We start from the raw sequence: 26,103 nt of genomic DNA, 5'->3' as shown, positions 1-26,103 counted from the left end.
GGTTTTCCCCATGGTATCCCTTATCATCATTTGGTCGGAGATCTTCTTGATTGATTGATCACTAACTTGCCAGGTCAGTTTAGTTTCTTGCATTATCTAGTTAGTAGATCTAGTTTTTAATCTTCTAATCACTTGACAATTAGTTAGCTTCGTTTTATTTTACTACTTGAACTAATTTGCAATTGAGTAGCTCGTCTTGATCTCATTTGCATTTTCCTTGAAGAAGTTTATCTAACATTTAGATCTAATTAGCATAGTTTTTTCTTAGAACTAATTCGCCTCATCCTGTAGCTTGCATGTGCTCTTTTGATCATCTAAGCACTCTAAACGCACATCAAATTTGATCATTTAAGTGAAGCGTATTTACTATTGGCATATCTAAAGCATTTCACAATTTGAGCACTTTGATTTATGTTGTTAATCTCACTTGAAGCACTTGTTTTACAGTTTACTCTCATTTTCCATTTTAAAATTTACCTCCAAGCATAAGTTTGGTTGATAGAAATTTTAGAATACTTCCTTAACTGTCATTCAATTCTGTAAATTTGAGTTGGGAGCAAAGGTTAAAACACGCGACCTCGCAATTCTCTTGTGGCTGAGGCCTTGTAGGAAAGAAGGCACGTGGGTTGTCTTGAAGTCTAGGTGGGTATCACTAATGAAGAACAAGTGCTTCCTCACTCTATCCTTCTTGCAAATCACCGCAACCCTTACCAAGTTTTGAGGAATTGAGGGGAAGTCTCACCATAGAATAGGCTTTAACTAAAATTTACCAAGACCACTTTGCCATCACACACTCACTTAACATTGTTCCATCTTACAATTGGTTGTTGTACAAGTTATGTGTGAGCATTTCATTTTACTTGCAAGTATCACATTTTATTGTTATTACATGCTCATTGTCCTTTGATATCATTCTATCCTTTGGGAACATTTCTCTTTAATACAAGTATAAGTTCTAGTCTTGTTGTATTTCCATTGCTCATATCTCAAGTTGTGCATAATCTCTTGTGATTTTATTTCACTAACCCCTTGCTTTGCAACTCATCCAATTGTGCAACTTATTGATTTTCTTGATATATCTCATTTGCAAGTATTGTTGATTCATTTGTGAGCATATATTTCTTGCAAGTATATTTGGCATTGGTCTAAACATATTTGTCTTGCAGGATATCTAGTGAACATAATTGATTTATCTAAATTGTTGATTGTTATATGCTCCTAATTGTTCATACTTGCTAATCAATCTAATCTTAAGATCTAATTCAAGTTGCTAAATTGGTGAAGCCTTAACTAATTCAATTAGCATCGTTAATCTCCTAGAGCTTGCTAATCTTAGCAAGTTTACTTCTTAGAACCATCTTTAGGGACCACCTCCCCTTGGTTTAGCTAGGAGAGAACCTAAATGGAGAGAGTTGGGAATAGGTGACAACCCCTTCTCTGAGTGTTGTGCCTTAAAGACCACACCTTGTGGGGTTGAAGACTTTTCCCACATTAATCTAGGTGTGCATCTTAAGCAACAATAGTACCATCATTTTGATTTTAGAAATATATATTGTATACATATGACTCAATCTCTTAGGTTTACCAAAATCATTAGAAAGAATGACTAATTCCCATGTGATCAATAGGTAGAAAAATTGATTCACAATGTGTTGGACGATTTCTACAAATTCGTGTTCACAGTTATTTCTTTTAAGCATGTTAGTCTTTTGCTATGAATGTTTGAGATTTTCACCTTTTGTCTTTTTTTGTATTTTTATATGAAGTAGTGGAATAATCTTTTCTAACACTTCAATGCATGACTGAAAAATATTCTTCAACCAAATTTCTTTTCTTTCCTAACCTTCTAAATATGTGGCCAAAGTCAAACACAGTCTAAAAAGTGAGCAGCCAAAGGTTAGGATCAAAGAATCTCAATAAAATGTGGGGCCAAAGGCCAGGGTCAAATCATTATCTTCTATATAACGATGGATGTGTCTTGGAAGGGGCTCTAATATGTAAAAAACGTAATAGTACTAATAAAAAAATAATACTTTAATGAAACATCAAGGGTCACACACCCTTTCACCTTGTGACCAATCAGTGTACATTTATACACCATTACGAGGGCCATTGTAACCATCAATTATTAATTACCCAATATTGTACTCGCAAAACTATCCTGCCCATTCCATGATAAACAAGAACTGTCTATTTCAATTGGTATCAAAGCCATTGATTTGGTCAAGGGTTAATTTTGCAAATAATACCAGCATTCAAGCTACCCTCAATCGTTATTCCATACACTAGCACTCCTTTATAGCCGCCAATTAGTATGTAGAATTTTAAATTAATACAAATCGCTACAAATTTTAAACAACTTTGGTGTCAAACATACAACTCCAATTCACACATTGCAACCACTAATTTCACATTCATATGAGTCACTTGTGATCCCGTACTCAATTGTACTAACAATTTCCTACATTGACACGATTGTTTTATGCAATTTTCTTACCTTTTTCATTAATTATCAACCATCATTCGTCTAGCAAACAAACAATCGTATATCATATGTACAACCCCTGACATCCTTCTATACCACTACATCGTCATTTGCCAGCCATCAAATACAACCCTTGCATCACCACCTTCCCCCATACTACTATACATAACCACCAATTTTAAACTATCAATTCAGGAAGACCATACGAGGGACTAACTTCTCAAAAGAATTCATACGATTAATATGTCACTAGTCAATACAAATTCACACTACCATTTTTCAATTTTCATATGCTTGTACGTGCATTCACCTTTTCCTCAAAGTCATAACCCCCTAAAGCTTTACCCAATTTAATTTTTTTCCATGGGAAGACATATTTATAACCATATATTTATGCATGCCCATGGGGCGTAGAATAAACGACGACAGGGTGTTCTGTTAAGACACTCCATGGTGAAAAGGCCACAAGTTCGAAAACCCATGGGTTAAATTCAAGCCATGCTAAGCACTAGTGTGGCCTACACCAGATGCGATCATCAGGTGATTTTAGCGGGTTAGACGACCCTCTGTCGCTGCTACTCAAGCCACGGGTTAGGCGTGCCAATCATCTCAGGAATCACTTTACCTAACAAACAAAAAAATGCCATATACTTATGCACATAGTACATCGATTAAAGTAAATTGGACCACACAAAGAAGGTGGCCCGTCAAAATGGCTAGCAATAGAAAACTATAGTTAGAGGTTCATCATGATGAAGATAAATCCAATAGCATCACACAATTTATGGATAATATTGAGAACTCACAAAGGATTAGGGGGCAAAATTGAAAAGTCAATCAAAAATTCCAATAAAAGATGGCTATAATTAATAATGGGTATCAATGAGAAGGGAAAAGCATCAAGGATAGCTAATGATCATAGAGAAGGGATTGATCAAATCACTGGAAGACGAGATAAATTAAGCATAGAACCCTTAATTTACGAAAATGTAATAATATGGTTGAATTTGTCATTCACAAATCACAAAAGAAATAAAGGTAGAACAAGTCAGCCCAATAAAATCAAAATCTAATTACCTAACACTAGTAACAACACAATACTAGAAATATCATTAGCTTCAATCTCATGCACCCAGTATAGGTTGTCCCAAAAAGAAACTACTACTAAAAAAAAAAAATACAAGAACCAGCTATAAAATATACCCCACCTCATATAAGGAAGGTTGAGAAGACAAGAAAAGAGAAAAGTGATCCTACAGTTCCACTTGCAATCATGGGGGGAAAATACAAATAAGACCTTGAAGCTCAAAGAAATCATAAAACATAGAAATGTGATGATTCTCGTATATTCCAACAATAGTCATAATTGTATAGATATCAATCTTAACACTTTCGTGTACCACACCAAGGACCTCACATTTACAGTCATTGATGGACAAAAGGTCAAACAAGTAGGAAGATGTCATAAAATCTTAGTTCAAATAAAATAAATGGAACTAGAAATAGGGTTCTATGCTCTAACATTCAATGAGACAGATACAGTACTCGACATTGAATGGTTGATTTAAGTGAGCACTTATTCCTCCAACCTCAAAAAATAGTTGACAGAATTTAACTAAAAATGACAAAACTATAAATTGTATGGCGTTGAATGTTCCACTCTCAAGAAAAGTCAGTTACAACTAATGAAAAAAGAACAAGAAACACAAATCAACATACAACAATGGAAGCAAGGGAAGTTTGTTAGAAAGGAGCATCAAGTTTCAACATTCAACAAACAAGTCAAAAGACTTCAAAATGGGATGTACATTGTAGATGCTACAAAGTATCTTGCCAGCACTCCAAGCTGGAACCAAATCAAAGCCTTCCAACCAAACAAAGACAAAGATGATACCAACAAAAAAACATGTTCAACTATATAGAATCATATTTACTATGATTTGAGGACAAAGCATACTTTAAGAGTGTTAGCAAACATAATATTACTAACAATAATAATAGAAGCTTAATGAGACATCAAGCGTCATGTTGACCACACTTTATCAACAATCCAAGGAAGCAGAATGCAAAGACATGAAGATATTTTTTTTCAAAGTTCAAAGCCATCGGCCAGCACAGCGTTATAATTGTAAACCCAATTTATACAAGTTCATTTGTAAATTATGCTAGTATGACCGTTTGATTATGTAAAAAAACTTAAGTAAGCCTCTGATTTTGGCAACATATTTCATCCTAGGAAGTTTTTCAATCTCCCATAATTATGTGTGTTTAGAAACATGGATAATCGACAGAGTTTTTCTTCTAGCTTAATCCCCAAAGCTAGGGTGGAATTCATTAACAAGGTTTTAGATGAGTCCTAGTGTTATATCAAGTCTTTGTAAAAGTGGTTTCAGAATCATTTAAGCACATTTGGCTAAATTATTTTATTACAAATCACTTGGTCTGTACTAGATCATATTGCGTCTCAGAATTGGGTGAACTCATGAGGATCTATATGAAAAGGTGTATTCCCCTTTAAGGGTTGAATTAATTGTAATATCTGATGTAAAAAATATTTTAATGCATGGTACCTCATACTTAGACACCATGGCTAAAATATTTGAGGGTGGAAAAAACATTAAATCCCCTCTAGTGTCAGTTAATTAATTTTTTTGGCAAAATTAAAGTAAATCCTAAGCCAGAAAATTATTTAATTTTGAGTCAAAAAAATAATTTACCAGAAATTAATATTTCTCCAAGTGGAAAATAATCAAGAATTCGTGGGTCAAAGGAAAGTCAATTTTTGGAGGTCCCCCACCAAGGAAAAAATGGATATTTTAAGAAAAATTAAGCCCTTGGACCTTGATAGTTAAGTCAAAGTCAATTTTTTTAGGAAATTAATCCAAAATATAATTTTTTAGATTAATTAAAAAGTGGTTTTAAGAAAATTTCGAATTTTTCTCAAAATTAAAAATTCAACGGTGCAGATTAAAAGATCATCAAGATATTTTCAATGGTCAAGATTATTTTGACGGGGATCAAGCCAACTAGCTGTTATTTTCCCCTTGGAGGCATTTCCCTATAAATAGAAGTTATTTTGCTTCTATTAGACATCTTTGGATGATGCAAATTTTGTAACGTTGGTATTGAGCCATTGCTCTATTGGAACACTTATGTATCATAATTGAAAGACTTTGGGGTTCAGATCATGGTGTTTTTCTTCCATTGATCTGTGGTATATGTTAGTTATGTGCTTTCCTATATTGTGCTAAAATTATTATGAACTTGTTATTTCATTTGTCGGTGATAAGAGCATTTTATTGGTAAAATAAATTTTTTTATCTTAGGTGATCTGATTCACCATATGATCTAATAATTCTACTTGAGAAAAATTATAGAGATTTGCAAGTACACTAGCCCTTGGGCTCCAAGTTCACAGACTGTGGGGAAGAGCTGACTATGTTTGGGCTCTAAGATTTCTATATGGTATTTTAATTTTGCATAAGGGTTTTTGGCCAATATTCAAATTTTTCAAAAAATGGATTCATCCACTGCTATTACTCAAAAATATTTCTCCAAAGAAAATTAATTTGCTACCACTGCATATTTGTAAATAAATTTGTAAATTACTTGTAAAATAATTTGTAAATTATTTATAACTTTTGTTTTGCGGCAATTGGAGTTTAACTACTTTTGGGGTTTTATTTTTGTGTATATATTTAGGGTTTGGGTATTTTTTTTATTCAATTGTGCAGGCAATTTAAACTTAAGCCAAAGGATTTTTTGGGGTTTTGAGGCAGATCTAGCCCTTAAGAAGGCAAGATCTAGCCTATGTTCATCCTCTAGGCCTAGTGTCCAGCATTTTGGCAGCAAATTCATGGATAAAATTTTGTTTGCAAGTTTCTGGAAAAAAATTGGCCCTAAGGCCTAGCCGTCCAACCCTTCTAGCCTAGCCGCTAGCCTTTCTAGACCTAGCCACAGCCCTTTGAGGCCTTTCTAAGCCCTCGACCTCCCTTTAAGGGAGTCGTCCAACCTTTTGGAAGGCTCGGCCCCCTCCTTTACCCCCTGTCGCAACCCTTTTAGGGCTTATCCCTCTAGCGGCAACTCTTTAGGGCTTGGCCACAACCCCTAAGGGGTTCTTCCTCCTAGCCATGACTCTATTTGGGCTAGTGCCTGCCTTTCTAGGGCTTTTTAGCCCTAGCCGCAGGCCTTAGAGGCCTTTTCTTCCCTCACCGCAGGCCTTAGTGGCCTTGCAGCTCTAGCCGTTAACCCTTTTTGGCCTTTTCCTTCCTTCTTTGGGGTTTTTCGGGAGTTTTGCGGTCATTTCAGCCAAGTGGGGTTTTACAGCAATTCTTCAGCTAATTTTTTTGTGGTTGCAGGCTTGGAACATCATTGAAAATTATTTGGCATTGATTTATGGTAATTTGCACCAAAAAATTTGAGTTTGTTTGGCTAACACTTGCTTTTGCAGCTTAACTAACCTTTTGGGCTAGGGTTTCAAGGGCTAGAGTTGACAAGCAAGGCCTCAACCAGCCATTGGTGCACTAATTGCAGACATAAGAGGGCTGATCCATTTATTTTCGGCTGACAAATTGTGTTGCAGGTCATTGGTCCAAGTCTCAAGTCATTTGAAGGACAACTAGTCATCAAACTAGGCCATTAGGCCTAAGGGTTTGCCTCTTTCCTGTTGAAGAAAAGTGTAACTAGGTTCGGTATTTACAAATGTAATTTTGATCTTTGTACTTGTCAACAAAAAGAAATATTATTTTTGTGAATTATAGAGTTTCTTGTTCATTCCATAAGTCTAGAAAAGTCAAAGAGTCAAAGAGCTCTTCTTGAGCATATATGTAATGTATATAAGTCTACCTAGTGTCTAGATTAGCCCTTCAAGACAAGCACAACCCTCTTGGAGAAGGTAGCAAGCTAAATGATGTAAAACGCAGTCATGTCGGCCTACAAATGAATTAAAAGGATGTCATGTCGGCTTGCATTAAAGACACAACTCTTCACTGACTCAGGTCGGCTAAATATGGAGGGAAAACCACTAAATATACCCAGCTAGGGTATCTGCAAAAGTGAGGCACAGAAAATCAGATTCCTCTATGATTTCGGATGGGTACAGGATCTCGGAGGTCTCTGCAACTTTGGTGGTGATCACAGTGAGAAATTACAGTCAAGTAATTTTCACATTTACCTCTGCAACTTCAAATGGCTCAGAGCTACAGGATTCTCGGATGAAGACAGTAGATCAGTATTTCGAAAAGTGAATGATCTTTGTGTTTTTCGGATGCCTCTGTTATTTCATGGGTTACAGCAAGCAATGGTATATCTCCTCGATGGTGACAGTCTTGATCAGGATCTCAGTGCAAGGAAATATCACAGTATTACGCTCCCAATATGTTTATGATGAGTAGGATCACGATGATCCCACAGTTGCATATACAGTCACGGCTTATTTGTTATGATGAGGATATACCCTCGGATTGCTCACTGTCTCAGCCTCAACATACTAGACAGTATCATACTCTGTCTCAGTACTCTTTCTAAATGCAGTAATGAAGAAATCTAATGGTGACTTACTCTATCTCGACATACTAGACAATATAATCATAATAGATTCTATTATGATCTTGGTATAATCATGATCCTGATGAAGACAAAGGTATAAGGTGAAGATCTCAGTGATGGGGCAGCAACAATGATCTAGTTGACATGATGAAGATCTCATTGAAGGAACAACAGAGTTGCAGCAGTAATGAAGATCTCAGAGGCACAGTAGTGATGTCTTCAGTGTTGCAGCAATGATGATGATCTCAGCAGTGACAAAGAAGAGGATTGGTGTCTTGGTCTTGGAGTGGCATAGTAGGTCAAGGATCATGGTCTTGGTATTCGTCAATTGGAATCTCTATAAGAAAAATTTTGTGTGGGTTTTCCTCTCCAAGAGGGAGAGGTTTTGGCCCTGGCAGAATGCCAACATCTTGTGTTCTTGTCTCTTTGTTTTGGTAGCTATTTGATAAAATAAGACGCGCACTCTAATAATGTCAAAGAGAAGATTGTGCTAGTAAGAAAATTAAAATGCCTCACAAATAGTTATCAAGTCAAGAAGAATCTCATTAACTACATGTGCCCTAGATTCTTCAATATTTCCTCTTATTTTTCCTCTCTGTTTTGCTACAGCTACTTTATGTAGTCATATAACTCAAATTAAATCATTAAAATTAACTGAAAATCATCTAATAATCACTCAATCTAATTAGCTAATCATTGGAGCTATTGTGGCATTAATAATTTGGCACCTTGTGGGTTTCTTAAGGACTAAATCACTGATTTTCTGAATTGTTTCAAGTCTGATATACATCATTTTGAGGTCTGATCTGAACATAATAAGTTTGATCTATAGCTTCTAAGCAGTCTCATAAGCATTGGTAATCATTGGAAAGTTGAATGCATGAATTTTCTAGCTTTTTTTGAGCAGTGAACATTGTCTTTTGACTGCTGGTATAAAATTGCAAACCTCTGAATACAAGGTTGCATCAGTGATAAAACAAATATAAGCCTCTAAATTAGCTAATAAGCTCTCATAATTCATAATCATTAATGGTTGAGGTGATTTGGGCTCAATTCTAGTCATTGGCATCTAGTTTCACTCTTGCATCCTCTCACACAAGTGCTCTAATCAAGTTAACAAGTGTTTGATTTAATTTGGCAAAATTGCTCTAAGTAACATTGTAGATTAATGCTTTTAATGCTATTATGATCATTGGTCAATTAGATATCTCTTGTGGATCCCATAATCAAGTTAATTCATAAGTGTGGTAACAGAATCTAATTGTGTATCTTGGCATATTGCTTATTCATTGATTTTAATCTTGAAATTGCTAATTATATTGAAGCAGCATTGATCTTGTCTTTTAAGCAATTGTCTATTGATATTACTTGTCACATTTTCTTTAAGCATTTTTCTCTTGTGGTTGAGATAGTTATTCATCTAATTGTCTAAGTATTTCATTGTTAGTAATTGAAAGATCATTGTAATTGAATCCGTAAGTGATTGAGTAATCTCACCTTAAGGGAACTTACCCATCTCTTGCACTTGCATAATAGGAATAGTATCTTCCACTAATTAATTTACTTCCAAGCATAAGCTTTGTTGATAGAAATATACGCCCACCTCTCTCATCTAACTTGACGAGTCTAGAAAGTCTTTAGTGGTTAACCAGTGACCTTGCAGTCGTCAGAGCTGCAATCTTTGCAACATCGGAGGCATCAGGTGGTTGGAACCCCAAGGCAGGTATCGTTGACCAAGCCTCAGCTGGCTTCCTCCTAGTTTCTCTCTCACAACCTCTTCTAGAGACTAGCTTCAAAACAGTTAAAGGAGAGAACACACTTAGAATAGACATATAACCTAAAATTAACCAAGATTCTGCATTTCACCTAGTTTGTAGGATTTACATTTCATATAGGATAGTGGAGCATCCTCAAGCAACAACTATTCATCTGGTTACTTGGAAATTAATTGTAAAAGCAAGTATTTGACTCCATTTACAGCACTGGTCTTCCAAGTTAAATTTAATCTAATCTTTAAAGAACTCGCTAATTCAAGCAAGTGGTTAAGCCATTCAGTTGTGTCTTCCGGACTTGCTGGTTTCCAACACGTCTTCCATCTTCACATTTCATAGGGACTACCCCCCATAGTTTGTTGTAGGGAGACAACTAGAACGGAGAGGACAGGGATCAAAGTGACAGCCCCCGCCCTAAGTCGTTGTCGCATTTGAAGTGTACAATTCAGGCGACAACACGTCACAGACCCCTTTACCTTGTGACCAATCAATATATATTTATAGTCATGAAGCTCATTGTAACCATCAATAATTCATTATTCAAAATTTTGCTATACACTTGCAGAAATACTCTATCTATTGCACAATAAATACAAATCGTTTATTCTATGATACCAATGTAATGAACCAGTTACCAAAGTCGTTCTTATATGGAATATCTAAAATAAATAGGACAGGAATGAAAAATCCATATAGGATAAATTTGACATACTGATGGATATAAAATGAGAGATTATTACAATAGCATATGACATTTGTAAAAGTATACATTGAGAAGACATGTGCCCTTTGGTTATGTAATAGTATTATTCTTATAAATGTATTTATATTTTTTATACGGTGCATGATGCCTCTCATGATGAGCCAAACTCCCAGTCTCTTCACACGCCTTTGGCTACCAACTTCAGCAGGTTTTGACATTCTCTCTCTCTATTTTGCTCAATAATGAGATTTCGGAGCCTCTCAGTTTCCAGCATTCTAGTGTACCAGCACCTTATCTTAATCTCTCTCTTTTAGATATTCATTTTTTACATGACATTTAGTGGGTAGTCTCTGTCGTGCTCTTACATCTTATTAAATTTCTGCTTTCCACAATGTTTTATATATGGCAATCCCACTTTGTACCAACAACAGATGTACTATCTTAGTTCCTTTGACCTACTTTTGTGTTATTTTGTTGGACATTAATTAAATTATCTTGTCTTATTATCTATATAACAGATTCATCCCTAAAATTGAACTTTTGCAATTTAGGAGTATTACCTTTAACCATTTAAGACGAAAGTTCCGGCCGTAATGTGAAGTCCCATTTGCATATTTCCATCCTGCTCCACCAACTACTCCACCAATTTTAGATGTCATTCTTGCACATCCCTGTGTGGTGATGGACATGTCAATGTAACACACAAGGCAACAAAATATCTTTTAAAAAGTATAAACCAGCTTTATACAAACTATAATTAGAAAGCATTCCATTTTGTCCAAGCTTGAAAAGTTTTTTTTTTTTTTTGGTTCAGCTTGTGAGGCATGTCCAGTGGGGATTCAACTTCCGATCACTTGGATTCACAAGAGCTTGCCAACATGCTTTCTGCCAATTGTGCTACCACCCATGGACGTCCAACCTTGAAAAGTTACTAATATGGCTTTTGCATCCTACTCAAGAACTTATAGTGCACTATGAGATACAAAAAATCCAAGTAACAGTGCAGCTCCTACTTGATCTTGTTAATTAAATAAAGGATGGGATATTCTAACAACCACATCTAGATGAACTGCCATTAAAGGTTTCTAAGAAAAGATAGCATGCATATACCTGAAAGTGGCGGGTTCCATTCACAGAGAATACAAGAATAACATTATCACATGAGTCAAAAGCTTCATTCAATTTCCCCTCATTATTTCTATGAGTTGCCCATATTCCTCGTTGAACAGAGAGTTCCAGGTTCTCTAGATTGCTACTCTTCACTATAAAATACCTGCAATCCTCCAGAGGTTAAAATTTATTAAGTACTCAATAGTGTTCAGAGATATCTAACACTGACGTGAACAAAAAATAGCAATCCAAGAATGTTCCAAAGATGTATTTATAAGGTAATAACATGTCCAAGTTTATCATTCACTATTAATGATCAAATGGTGTAATCAACATTAATAATTTAATTTGCTAGGCTCAAAAGCTTTCCTGATATTATCACATTAAGTCTTCACATAGACAATTTTTACAGAAAATTTAATTTAAGAAAACAAAAAAAAATATTGTATGCATGTATGTCTTTAAGAAAAAAGACACTATTTGTTTGCATTCGTCACTGATAGAGAAAAATGTTTCAAATATCACGTTTGTTTTCTAATACGGACTACGGAGTATGATACTGTCAAATATAATACAGAGTATTGTTCTTCTAATGCCTTCTTTTGAATATCTCTACTATAAAACAGGCACCATGTTTAAGAATGAGAGGAAAAAATGCAAAGTTACAAACAAACAAAACACTTTAGAGCAACTTAGTGCTGGGAGTGCACCTTATGGTTATTTACAGGTAAATTCACATGTTTGATACAAATCAATTTTGCATTAAATATTCCAGCGTTTTCAAATATTTCATTGATCCTAAATCATCCTTGTAATAATCACTATTTAATCGAAATTGTTGGGAGGTTTTCCTTTCTAATAACATGTCATTAGGTCCATTGCAAGCTTTAATTGTTCTATTGTTTTGTGGAAGTTCTTAGTCCTGACACTAAGAAGGACAAGAAATTGCATTCCAAAGATCTACAAGGATATAAACATCAAGTGGCTATTCATCTTGCTCATATAAAGAATGTTAGCATCTTTAGTTAGTACATTTACATGTTATTTCCTAGGTTGTTCACCACTGAGTCAATGCTTGAATGTTGAACTACAAGAAATTTTGAATAGAATTGGATAGGAATGTTCTCCCTACAAAATATATAACTAACGTATTATTATATGGTTCACCAAGCACCGCACATGGCAGGAAGGAGGGTTAGTTTCAAGGACAGCTGGCAACATGGGATGGCTACAAGTGACAACATGGATCCTCCCCCACCACAGCCTCCTCCCCACGGAAAAAAAGAAACCCCCAAACATGAATAGACATTTAAAAATAAAAAGTTTAGTCAAATAGTTAATAATTGGAATCACAAATATAGGCACAGCTACATTCCATTGGACAAATTCAAATAGGATAATCATTGTTTTCTCATTCATAAATCAAAATTGATAATACAATGATACATCCATACGCTAATAATGTAAAAGCTAGGCTAGGCTTAAAGAGACTGTTTCATTTTCTTCCATGAACTCCAAAAATTCTTCAACATCATAGATTCTAAGCTACCTTCACTATGACTTTCAAACTCTTATGGCTCATCAGAAATGCTCAATTGCACCCCAACCAAACAAACCATGTTAAAACTCTGCACACACATCACCATCCCGTCCTGACTCCAAATCCCTTGAAATACTAAAGCATTTTACAATAATGAAAAAGGTAACCAAGCACGAAAGCTAGCTTTTTTGCTCACTTAAATGGAGTTTCATTCCTCCTAATTAAGTAGATAATTTATAGATGGACCAAATCCTCTTACTAGAAAAAGAACTAGACATCTAAGATAGTAGACCAATATAAAGCTTCCAGAGCTTTGGAGCTCCATACCCTTCCAGGATCTACCATCCAATCAAGTTCTCCTAGCCTAGTAAGGTATTGAAGTGACCACTGTAGAGTAGTAGTAGCAAAGAATTTGACACAAGGCTGAACCAAAATCTATTGCAATTGAAAGAGTAGAGAACTTAATTACAACAAACTACCCTCTCTACAAACATCAACTTGGAGCTAAAGAAAATAAATAACTAAATCATTGTGTCCTATCAACAAGTTAATGCATATGGATAGCAAACCAAAAATGCTGAAAATGAGATCACCATACTGCACCGCGTAGTTCACAACAACAAACAATTCTTACCATGAAAAATCAAAATATTCATTCAATTCTATAATCTAACTAGCAAATTCTTCGAGCATGGTGTAGTATGGCATGTAATGTTTCAACCTCGAGCCCTTAGTACTAGTTACAAAGCAAATAAGCATTTGTTAAAATTGGCAGCTACAGGATGAATTTGCCCAAGGAGAAGCCCAGCCACCCCAAATATGAACCATTCTTCTAATAAAATTTCAAATTGGTCAAATATTATTTCATGTTTGACAAGTTGGCCTAGCGAAGACTACAAGTCCGCCCCACCAAGGGAAATTCACCCTCCAAGACCACATATAAATAGACCTTATGTTGGAGCTCATTTGGACATCACCACACATCAGAAACAAGTTTGACCTGTTCTGAAATTGCAGGAGACATTTCACGCATGCAAAGGAGGAGAGAGAGAAAATTTGGACCTGCGTTGACTTTTCTGTTTTGGGTTATTTTGACCTGCGCTGACTTCTGTTGACTGAGCTCTTTTCTGCTGTTTGACTGAGCTATTTTGGAGGCTGAAGCATTGGTTGAGGTTGACCAAATCTTTGACTCTGTTCTGGGCACTTTGACCAGCATTGACCACAGGCTGGAACTAGGGTTTGACCATAGGTTGACTGTAGAAGTTTGACCGAATTGCAGGAAGGAATTTTGTGTTACGAATATAAATTACATAAAATTAGATAAATGTAAATACCAAATAATCAAGTAATGATTATGTTAAGAAGTCATTAGTCAAGTGAACAGACATGTCTAAAAAACATGCCCAATCGTGAAGGGACACTTGCCTAGTATATATGCGGGTCTTCATTGTAACATTATACATCACTTGTATATTTTATATATATAATAAATTATTATTACAAATACCTTTGAGTATTTTTACATTTAAGTCAACAAGCTATAAGTTTTGTTGCTTCAGTGGTATCAAAGCCATGCAAGACTTTGAACATTATCCACCGCACAATATAACCATGCAAGTCCTTGAACGTTGTTCACCGCACAATATACCATTACGTTTATGTCTTGAATTCATTGAGCAGTTTAGTAAACTTCAAGAAAAACTTCAGCAATGGGAAAAATCATATGCAAAAGTGAAAGCACACCTAGAGGAAATCGATAATAAGGAAGATGATAGCGACGGGAAAATGAAACAAAGTGAAGCAAGAGAAGAAGATTTTGACCAGAATGATGATAATGAGAATGAAGATGCAATAGATAATGATGAATATGAAAATGATGTCGATGAAGATTATGTTGATCAAGATGAGGATCCAAAAGAAGATGATGTAGATGAGGATTATGTAGATCAAGATGATGATGTAGCAATTTATGATGCAGAATCAAGAAGATTAAATGAAAACTTAAATTCCAAGGATGATGAGTATGGCAGTAATGATGAAATCATAAAAAAATCAGAAGCAGGCAAGGACACATACAACAGCCTCCCACTCTGTGATTTTTCTTCGCGAAGGTCTATGCAAATTGGGGGACTCTTTCCTACTGTCTCTCCTTATCGGGGCGCACACGGGATTTCATTAATGCAGAACAAGATATCGAGCACAATCAATAAGGGCATGGACATCCAATGTCCAACGCTACGCACTTTATTGCTGCGGAAGAATGAAGGTATCACATCAATTTCTGAATCCTTTTTTAACAAGTTGAGATATCTGGCTGTCTTAGATTTAAGTGAAACTGCCATCGGGTCATTACCCAAATCTATTGGGGATTTAAAGAGCTTAAAGTTCCTGAATTTGTCCAAAACAAAGATACAGAAGCTTCCTAGATCCCTGAGTGGTCTCCGAAACCTCCAATTTCTGGAAGTTAGTCACTGTGAGAATCTAGAAATGTTGCATTCAAGGATATCAGAACTCCGCTCTTTAAGGACGTTGAAGTTGGGAGACTTTGCAGTGAAAAGGAAAAACACAGGCAATGCATTTCAACTGACGGATGTCAAAAATTTGACCGCCCTGCAACACTTATCATTAGCATTTAACCAGGAATCAATATCAACACATTTCCCCGAGTTAAAAATATGGTGGGACCTGACAAAGATGAGGACGCTCTCCTTGGAATATGTTCCTTCATCTGTATCTGATCAGTGCTGCAGTATTCCAAAGGGCATGTGTCTGAAATACATGGAAAATCTTGAAATCCTTTGGTTACGTAGATGTAGGCTGCTGCCGCCTGAACCTGAACATGATTAGATTTCTCAGCTTCGAAAACTCAGGGTGCTGGTGTTGGATGGAGATGACAGCATTGGGGCAAATCATTTTAAAGCCCTCCAAAATATTCCTAACCTGAAAATGCTACGCTTGTCAAACAATGAAAGTTGTGAAGAGATTCCACGGGAATTGGGACAACCTAATGCATTTTCTCGACTGAAAAAACTCGAAATAGAAAATTTTAAGGGTTTGAAATCCTTTCCATCCATAGAAGATAAAGCATTGCCCAAGTTAAAGCAACTGATAATCAAAAATTGCAACCAGTTGAATAGTGGCCTCTCAGGATTACAGCGACTCCCTAATCTTGAGAAACTGGAGACGGACCAACGCTCACTGGTGGAACTAGAGAAAGTCAACTCATGGAAAATTTTGAAACACAAAATTAAGATCAAAGCAATAGCAACATCAGAACCGGCATCATCTTTACCCAACATAGAAGCGTTGGAATTTGAAGGGGAAGCAGAACCGGAATCTGAAGGGAAAGCAGCATTGGAACTGGAGTTGGAGCCGCAATTGAACGAGAACAACCTCCACCTCAACGTTGTGTTGTTGATTCTCATTCTTATCTTTCATTCCCCGACCAATCCACACCATTATGCCAAACATCGATCGTTTCCCCTCCATCGTCCATCACCATCCTTCACTCGGTCCCGACACCGCTCTACAGGGCCCAAACACACTCTAACGTCGTGTTCTTGCCATCTGACACACAATCACCGATCCACAAGTCCTCTGCAACATGGATGCCACCACTAAGGAACGACGTCAACCGGCTGGTCTGACACCCTCGCTCCCCCGACGTTGTCTATCATCAAGTAGTCGACACCTTCCAACATTGTCTATTCCTGTACATCTGCCTTGTGTTTTTATCTGTCACCGGTCAATCGATCAAGTCAAACGGTGCGTCATTTGATTTTTGGCCCATTTAATTATAATTACTATATAATATATATAGTTATATTATAAAGTAATCATTACATAATTTATTTATTTTATAAAATATATATATATATATTAAAAATAAAAATAAAAAATTGAGTTATTTGAGAAAAAATAAAAAAAGGGCGAGTTAAAAATTAAAAATTAAAAATTAAAAAAACCTTAGTTCCAAATTAATATCACCGGCAAATTATACATGTTGAGGTACCAAGTGACCAATCACATTAATCCAAAATGACGTAAGCAAAGTGAAGACAATTGTTCGAGACTAAGGTGAAGAAAATTGTCAACGTTAAGCTTTGAGGACAAAGCTTTGAAGGAAAGGGCAATGTTACGAATATAAATTATATAAAATTAAATAAATATAAATAAATGTAAATACTAAATAATCAAGAAATGATTATCTTAAAAATTCATTACTTAAGTGAACAGACATGTCTAAAAGACATGCCCAATCATGAAGGGGCACTTGTCTAGTATATACGTGGGTCCTCATTGTAACATTCTACATCACTTGTACATTTTATATACATAATAAATTATTATTGAAAATACCTTGAGTATTTTTACGTTTAAGTCAACAAGCTATAAGTTTTGTTGCTTCATTTTGTCACTATTTTGATTGAGTTTGACTGAGCAAGGAAGGCTGAATTTATTGCTAGGTTGACTAAACTTTTCTGGGCAGTTTGACCTTTGACTTTCGCCGACACTTGGCTAGTATATATGTGAGTCCTCATTGTAACATTCTACATCACTTGTACATTTTATATATATAATAAATTATTATTACAAATACCTTTGAGTATTTTTACGTTTAATTCAACAAGTTATAAGTTTTGTTGCTTCCTTTTGTTACTGTTTTGATCAAGTTTGACTGAGAAAGGAAGGCCGAATTTATTGTTGGGTTGACTGAACTTTTCTAGGCAATTTGACTTTTGACTTTTGCAGACTATCGACTGTTGTTGATTGTACCTCCACAGGCTGAAAATTGCACACTGGTATCTCTCTCATTGCAGACTGTACCAAATTTGACTATTTCTCTCTCATTGGATTGGTTTTGGATTGGTTGAATTGGATAGTCAAAGATTTGACTTTGACTAGTTATTGGATGTACTATTGGACTGATGTATCTCATGTTGAACATTGATTAACTAATAGAAGAAGAAGAATTGATTAAGGGTTTTCCCCCTTGTGGGGTTTTTCCCTAGTCTTTGACCAAATCTCTATGTCTCATTGTGCTTGGCTATCTTCTATTGTGCATTTATTATTTACTATTCTATCTATAATTGCTTATATGTTATTGGGGTGATTGAAGTTGAAAGAAATTGTTTAAAGTGATTATAATAGCATAGAACACTGAAAAATTAGCATGGTATCAGAGCTGAGGTGAAGGTTAGCCTAAGGAGACCAGAGAGCACCCCTTTGGGACACTCTTTTTGTTGATTGGTTATCAATGTTTTTGGGCAAGATGACTACATCCTATTTCAAGATTGAAGAGAAGTTGAATGATGCCTCCAACTTTGCAGCATGGAGGGCAAAATTGGATCTCAAACTTAAAGAGAATGATGTGATGGAATATGTGCAGGGTCAAGTAGTTGAACCTCTGGAGAACGCCAATGCCAGTGACAAATCCAAATACAAGGGTGAGATCAAGGCCAAAAAGATCAGTATCGATCCTCTCCAAGATCATCTCATCACTCATGTGTCCAAGATGAAGAAGTCAAAGGAGATGTATGACAAATTGATTGGGATGTATGAGGTCAACAATCTAAGCCAAATCATCTCTTTGAAGAGTCAACTTCATGACATCAAGATGAACAAGTTTGAATCTATTACAGCCTACTTCATGAGGATCTCTCAAATAAGAGATCAACTTCTTTCCATTGGAGAAGTCATATCTAATAGAGAGCTTGTTCAGATGACCCTTGGAGGACTCCCCATGTCTTGGGGGACATTCATCACAAGCATTAGTTGCAGGAAAGAGCTCCCTACATTTGATGAACTTTTGGGAAATTGCACTCAAGAAGAATCCAAGCTCATTTCTAGAGGAAGAATCCAGAGAGAGGAAGGAGAGCCTACAGCCTTTGCAACCAATGTGAAGAAAGGAAAAGGGAAAGGAAGACCTTCCAAATGGAAGCCTAAGAAGCTATCCCCACCAGTCAACAACAATAGAAGAGACTTTTCAAAAGTCCAATGTTATAGGTGTGACAAGTTTGGCCACATTGCTCGAGATTGTTCTGATAGAAGAAATGCTCAAAGGCCTATCAGCAACAACAACAATGGCAACAATAACAAAATGTTACGAAACCAGCTCACAAAATGATAGAAAAAATAGATCAACGCCTTAAAATTCAGCCTCTTCGAGGGGGCAACCTCCTTTACATTACATAAATGAACAATTCTGGGATGATTCAAATGACAAAGCCTCCTTTCTATATATAGGAGTCTAAGGAGTACAATATAACCCATCCGACCTAACAATAATAATATAAAGCCACAAAAATAACAATAGAGGGTTTCTATGGGGCACAGTAATAACAATATGGGGACAATAGGGGCACAACAATATTAATAAGGAATACAACTACAATAGTAATGGGGTAATCACTAGTATTATAGGGACCCAACATGCCCCTCTCCTTCAAAAAAGTGTTGTCCTCAACGCTTGAGTAGTTATGGATGCTTCTGTATAAAATTCTCATCCTCCCATGTGGAATCTTCAGCGGATAAGTTCTTCCACTTGATAAGATACTCCGAAATTGATCGATTTCGTCGTTGTCGAGTTCTTGTTTCTGTCACTGCTTCTGGTTCCAATATAATTTTTCCTTCCTCGTCAAGTTCTAGCAATATTGTTTGAACTGGGAGATTGTCGCCTATAACCTTCTTTAAACATGAAACATGGAAAACTGGGTGCAATCGAGAAGCTACAGGAAGCTCCAATTTGTATGCCATAGTACCAATCTTTTGCAACACCTTGTACGAACCATAATACTTTGGTGATAATTTATTATCCTTCTTAGCTTGCCTGAGGGACATTTGCTTATATGGTTGTAGCCGTAGGAATACCCAATCACTTACATCAAAACTTCTTTCGTTGTGATGTTGATCTGCCTGTTGTTTCATTCTATTCTGTGCCAACACGAAGTTATCCTTTAAGAGTTGGAGGACTTGTTGTTGATGTTCGATGTGATGTTCCACTGCTTGAACCTTAGAATTTTCTCTTAAATATGATGTGATGGATGGTAGCTGATATCCATAAAGTGCCATAAATGGGGTCATTTTTGTTGCTGTATGGAAGGAAGTGTTATACCACCATTCAGCCAGAGGCAACCATTTGACCCATTGTGTCTGTTTATCAGATACAAAGCAACGAAGATATCCTTCCAAACATTTGTTTACTATCTCAGTTTGCCCATCAAATTGAGGATGATAAGATGACCTATGAGCTAACTGAGTACCAAGGCAAGAAAATAATTCTGTCCAAAAATTTCCAGTGAAAATGGGATCTCTGTCACTTACAATAATCTTTGGGTTTCCATGTAGCTTTTGAATTGTTTCCATAAATGCAGTAGAAACTGTACTGGCTTTAAATGGATGTGATAATGCACAAAAGTGTGCATACTTGGTAAGTCTGTCAACTACCACCATGATGACACTCTTTCCCTCAGACTTGGGTAAACCTGTGATAAAATCCATTGAAACCTCCTCCCAACGTTGGCTTGGAATGGATAAAGGTTGTAATAGACCGGTGTCTTAATTGTTTCAACTTTATTTTGTTGGCAAACCAAACATTCTGCCACAAACTTTTGAATATCTGATTTAAGGCCATCCCAAAAAAATTCCTTCTTAACCCTGTGGTAAGTTTTTAAAATCTTGAGTGCCCTCCTAAGGGAGAAGTGTGCAATTCCATAAGAATATTTTGTTTTAGTTGGGAATTCTTACAGAGATATAAGCGATCTTTGTACCATAACGAATCATTTTTGCAGCTAAATGTATCAGACGTACTGGAATCTTGTTGAACTTTCGAATAAGTGCCCACACTTCTTCGTCATTCTTCCATTCCTCCCTTGCTTCGTTTATCCAATCTGGTTGGATAATAGAAATGGCGCACAACAATGCTTCCACATCCTCATCCTTTCTTGAGAGTGCATCTGCCACCACATTTTGCTTCCCTTTTTTGTAGATGATTTCAAAGTCATAACCCAACATCTTTGTGACCCACTTTTGTTGCTCTTCAGAGGATAATCTTTGTTCTAAAAAGTATTTAAGGCTATCATGATCCGTTTTTACCTTGAAGTGTCTTCCCATTAGGTAGGGTCGCCATTTCTTAAGTGCATGGAGTATTGCCAACATTTCATTCTCATAAATAGCTTTGTGTAAAAACTTTCCCTTGATTGGACAACTTTCAAAAGCAATGGGTCTTTCATCTTGCATTAAAACAGCACCAATTCCATTTCCTGAAGCATCACATTCCACAATAAAGGTTTTTGTGAAGTCCGGTGTAGCTAAGACTGGTGCTTGGCACATTGCCTCTTTAAGATGTTCGAAGGCCTTTGTTGCTTCTGGAGTCCATGAAAATGCATCTTTCTTCAATAATGTTGTTAGAGGTGCTGCTATTCTCCCATAATTCTTAACAAACTTGCGATAATACCCTGTCAACCCGAGAAATCCTCGCAGATGCTTTATGGATGTGGGGATTTTCCATTCCTTAATGGCTTTAATTTTGCTAGGGTCTACCTTAACTCCTTCATGAGATACAATATGACACAGATATTCCACCTCTTGTACTCCAAAGAAACATTTGGATCTTTTTGCATATAATTGTTTCTCCTCCAATAGTTGTAGCACCCTGTCAACGTGTTCAACATGATCCTTCCAAGACTTGCTGTAGATTAGTATATCATCAAAAAATACTAACACAAATTTTCTAAGGAATGGTTTGAAAATGGAATTCATCAAACCTTGAAATGTTGAAGGCGCATTGGTAAGGCCAAAAGGCATGACCAAAAATTCATAATGACTCTCATGAGTTCTAAATGTTGTTTTCGGAATGTCTTTAGTGTTCATTCTGATTTGATGATATCTTGAACGAAGATCCAACTTGGTGAAGTAAATTGATCCATGCAATTCATCCAGTAATTCATCAATGACAGGAATGGGAAACTTATCTTTAATAGTGAGCTTGTTGAACTCCCTATAATCCGGACACATGCGCTATGATCCATCCTTTTTGTGCACCAATACTACTGGAGCAGAGAAAGAACTTTGACTCGGTTGAATTATACCCGCCTCTAACATTTCTGCAACCATACGTTCAATTTCACTCTTTTGAGCATAGGGATATCTGTATGGCCTGATGTTTGGAGGAACACTTCCTGGAATCAGATGAATAGCATGATCATGATCACGAATAGGTGGGAGACCTTTGGGAGTCTCAAATACCTTGGAATGATTGTCCAAGACTTTTTGGAGATCTGGAGAAATAGATGGTTCCAATGTGGAAACATCTAGCGAACATAAATGTGCAATTACACCTCTTTGTTCCTTTTTTAGAAGCTTTGTCATACCGTTAGAGCTAATTATTTTTCTCGGTTTCCCTGCAATACCCCTTAATTCCACTTCCTTTCCTTCCACAGAAAATTTCATGAAAAGTTCTTGAAAATTAAAAGCTATTGTACCCAAGGATTGTAGCCATTGGACTCCTAGTACAACATCAGCACCTCCCATTGGAATGGAAAGCATTGGGCTAGTCAATACATATTCTCCCATGGATAGCTTGATATTATGGCACTTTCCAGAGCAATTTATTGTTCCTCCATTTGCAACCATCACTTGACACTCTGGTGCTAGATATAAGAAGCAATTCAATTCTTTTGCTACCTTACAATGAATAAAATTGTGGGTAGTTCCTGAATCAATCAACACTATTACCTTTTTCTTCTTGATTTGTCCTTCTATCTTGATGGTTTGAGGAGTGGTAATTCCTGCCAATGCATTACAAGATATGGTCGGATTCATTTCTTCTTTATCTAGGCTTTGTTCCTGGAGTATATCCTCTTCTTTTGACCTTTCTTGCTCATTTTCTTCTTCCTCTTCACAATCTATGTAGAATAATTTCTTCTCAGCACACTTATGACCTTTAGTGTATTTGCTATCACAACTGTAACAAAGCCCTTTTGCTCTTTTTTCTTCTGATTGTTGTGGTGTCAACCTTATAGGTTGTGGAAGACTAGGGGCAACAACACTTCCATCTTTATAGTTGTGAGTGGTATGCTTCCTGGTTGCCATAATTTTGCTTTCCATTTTTCTTGCTAACCTGAATGCCTTCTCTAATGAATCAGTTCCCAAAGGCGAACATCATGTTGGATATTATCCTTTAAAGTCCCTATGAACACATCAATCCTATGCTCCTCTGGAATATTTTTTACCCTTATGTTCAATTTTTGGAACTCCTCAATGTGCTCCATTATTGAACCCTTTTGTTTGAGACTTATCAATTGGCTAAAAAAAGTGTTGCTTTTTGTATCCTCATAATGTGCTGCCAATTCTTCCGTAAAAATTGCCCAAGTGATAATTTGTTTATGAGAGCAAAGCCAATGATACCATACAAACTGATTTGGTTCCAAATATAAAGTTGCAATACGTACCTTTTGTGTGTTTTGCACATTATTGAGATCGAAAAATTCCTCCATCTGTAATATCCATGTTGCGAGATCCTTGCCATCAAACTTCCTCATATCGATTTTTGGAATATGGTGGGTCTTCGATCCCACATTAGAGTCTATGAAATCATGATTAACATTTATTTTGTTCGCATCATGAGTTTCCTTTACTACCTTTTCACCATTAGTATGTATTTCTTGTAGAAAATTTGTCAAATCTGTCTTCAAATCTGCCATGTCTATTTTCAAATCTGTCTTCAAATCTGCCATGTATCTCTTCAAATCTGTCTTCAAATCTATCTTCAAATCATCCATCTTAGCTTCCACGCCCTTTATCTTAGATTCCACACCATTTATCTTAGTTTCTGTTAGCTTTTGTGAGAGTGATATTTGTTGCACTTGGTCTTGTAATTTTGATATATCATGTAGCATTTCTTCCTTTTCTTTATGATTCATGCTAGAGCTTTCAGGTTGCTTACTAAGTGTTTTCATTTTCTTTCCTCGGGGCATCAGTTACCGATAATAATGCTCTACTATGCCCTTTGAATTCCTTCAAAATAAATTTTCAAACCAAGCTTAAGCAAAAATTTAAAAAAATCTACACACATTTTTTCACTTTGTAGGAGCTTGATATTGCCTCTGATGTATCTCTATACTTTCCAATCATCCAGTTCTGAAATTGCGATCTGCAGTAGCCCTCTGTGTCCTCTTTCCAATGCCACCAGTCTGATCCAAATTGGATTCTCCAAGGAAGAGTTATGCGAAATCTCCCACAGTGACTTGATTATAGACTAGTTCAGTAGAGCGAACTTGTATGATGTGCCATGAGTCACTGTTTCAACCTTTGGCTCTGAAAAATATATACAAGAAACTACAGTCCGTCCTCTTTCTATACCTTCTTACGAAATTTCAATCCGACGCTCAAAGAGAAAGTTATGACAATTTTCCCCAGGTCCCCTGTTTGGAATGTAATTCAGGAGTCTACAAAAAGACCACTTCCTCAGATCATATCTCCGCAAATATAGCGCGAAAAGCTCTGAAATTCGGACCTGAGGTTCAACGCGATGTCTTCTCAAATGGGTTTTTTTTTTAGCTTCTGAAACGTCGCAGAAAAAAAGTTATAGCGAAAATGCCACGATGACCTATTTGGAGCAGCGAAACCCTAGAATCCAAAGCTCTGATACCAAATGTTATGAAACCAGCTCACAAAAAGATAGAAAAGATAGATCAAGGCCTTAGAATTCAACCTCTTCGAGGGGGAAACCTCCTTTACATTACATATATGAACAATTCTTGGATGATTCAAATGACAAAACCTCATTTCTATATATAGGAGTCTAAGGAGTACAATATAACCCAACCGACCTAACAATAATAATATAAAGCCACAAAAATAACAATAGAGGGATTCTATGGGGCACAGTAATAACGATATGGGGACAATAGGGGTACAACAATATTAACAAGGGACACAACTACAATAGTATTGGGGTAATCACTAGTATTATAGGGACCCAACACAAAACTTCAACAATAGGAGGAGAGGTCCTGCTGCCCCTGCAAGTGTTGAAGAGATCCAGCGCCCTCAAAAGAGGTCCAAGAACACAAGGTATGACAATAATGTTGCTAATACTCAATCTGAATATTTTCTAGTCGTTGTCCTTTCTAGCTTGTCTTCTAATAGCATTGATAGTTGGCTGGTGGATAGTGGGACATCTAGACATTTTACTAGGTATCGTGAAGTGCTCTTAAATTTGGCTGAGAGGGAGACAAATTTGAAACTTCTACTTGGGGATAATTCTTCACATCCTGTCAAAGGGTTTGATTCTATTTCTTTTCATTTGGATTATGGGGAAGCCATTCATCTACAAGATGTGCTATATGTGCCAAGCCTAAAGAAGAATCTTGTCTCCATTTCTGCTTTGGAAGATGAAGGGTATAGAGTTGCATTAATCAATGTAAGAGTCCTTGCTTGGCCAAGGAGATCTAACCTGAGAGCAGCCTTCACACTTGGTGTCTGAAATCAAGGCCTATACAAAGTTTATGGACGACCAATCCAAGCATTGGTCCATGATACCACTAATCAGTGTGAGCTTTAGTACCAGAGATTTACACACCTTCATTACAAGGCTTTGCCTGACTTGAGCAAGATGGTTACAGGGATTCCCAGGATTTAGGTTGATCATAAAGGTGTATGCCAGGGATGTGCTAGTGGAAAGAATATCAAGGGACCATTCCCTTTTAGCAGTCGTAGATCCAAGTGGATCCTTCAACTCATTTATTCTGACCTTTGTGGGCCCATGCTGATGACATCACTTGGAGGATGCTTATACTATATTATCTTTGTTGATGACTTCTCTCGTAAGACTTGAATCTTCTACTTGAAGACCAAGGATCAGGCTTTCAACATGTTCAGGGACTTCAAGGCACTTGTGGAAAATCAAACATGAAAGAAGATCAAGATCCTGAGTACTAATAAT

General features: G+C 36.5%; 1 protein-coding gene across 1 annotated transcript in view; it reads right to left on the bottom strand.

Annotated features, from left to right (window-relative positions):
* The window catches only part of LOC149153456 (30-kDa cleavage and polyadenylation specificity factor 30-like), a 260,357-nt gene that overhangs the window by 106,979 nt on the left and 127,275 nt on the right, over nt 1-26,103 (bottom strand). The window contains exons 3-4 of the mRNA XM_089445456.1: nt 11,618-11,780; nt 11,068-11,178 (exon numbers count right to left, since the gene is read on the bottom strand). Coding sequence (XP_089301582.1) covers nt 11,068-11,178; nt 11,618-11,780 — 274 coding nt within the window. The remainder of the gene's footprint in view (nt 1-11,067; nt 11,179-11,617; nt 11,781-26,103) is intronic.

The sequence above is a fragment of the Pinus tabuliformis genome, chromosome 9 (genome assembly GCF_031772625.1).
Source record: "Pinus tabuliformis cultivar Carrire ecotype Pingquan chromosome 9, CPIR1, whole genome shotgun sequence".
Taxonomy (NCBI): domain Eukaryota; kingdom Viridiplantae; phylum Streptophyta; class Pinopsida; order Pinales; family Pinaceae; genus Pinus; species Pinus tabuliformis.
This window is presented reverse-complemented; position numbering and strand designations above follow the sequence as displayed.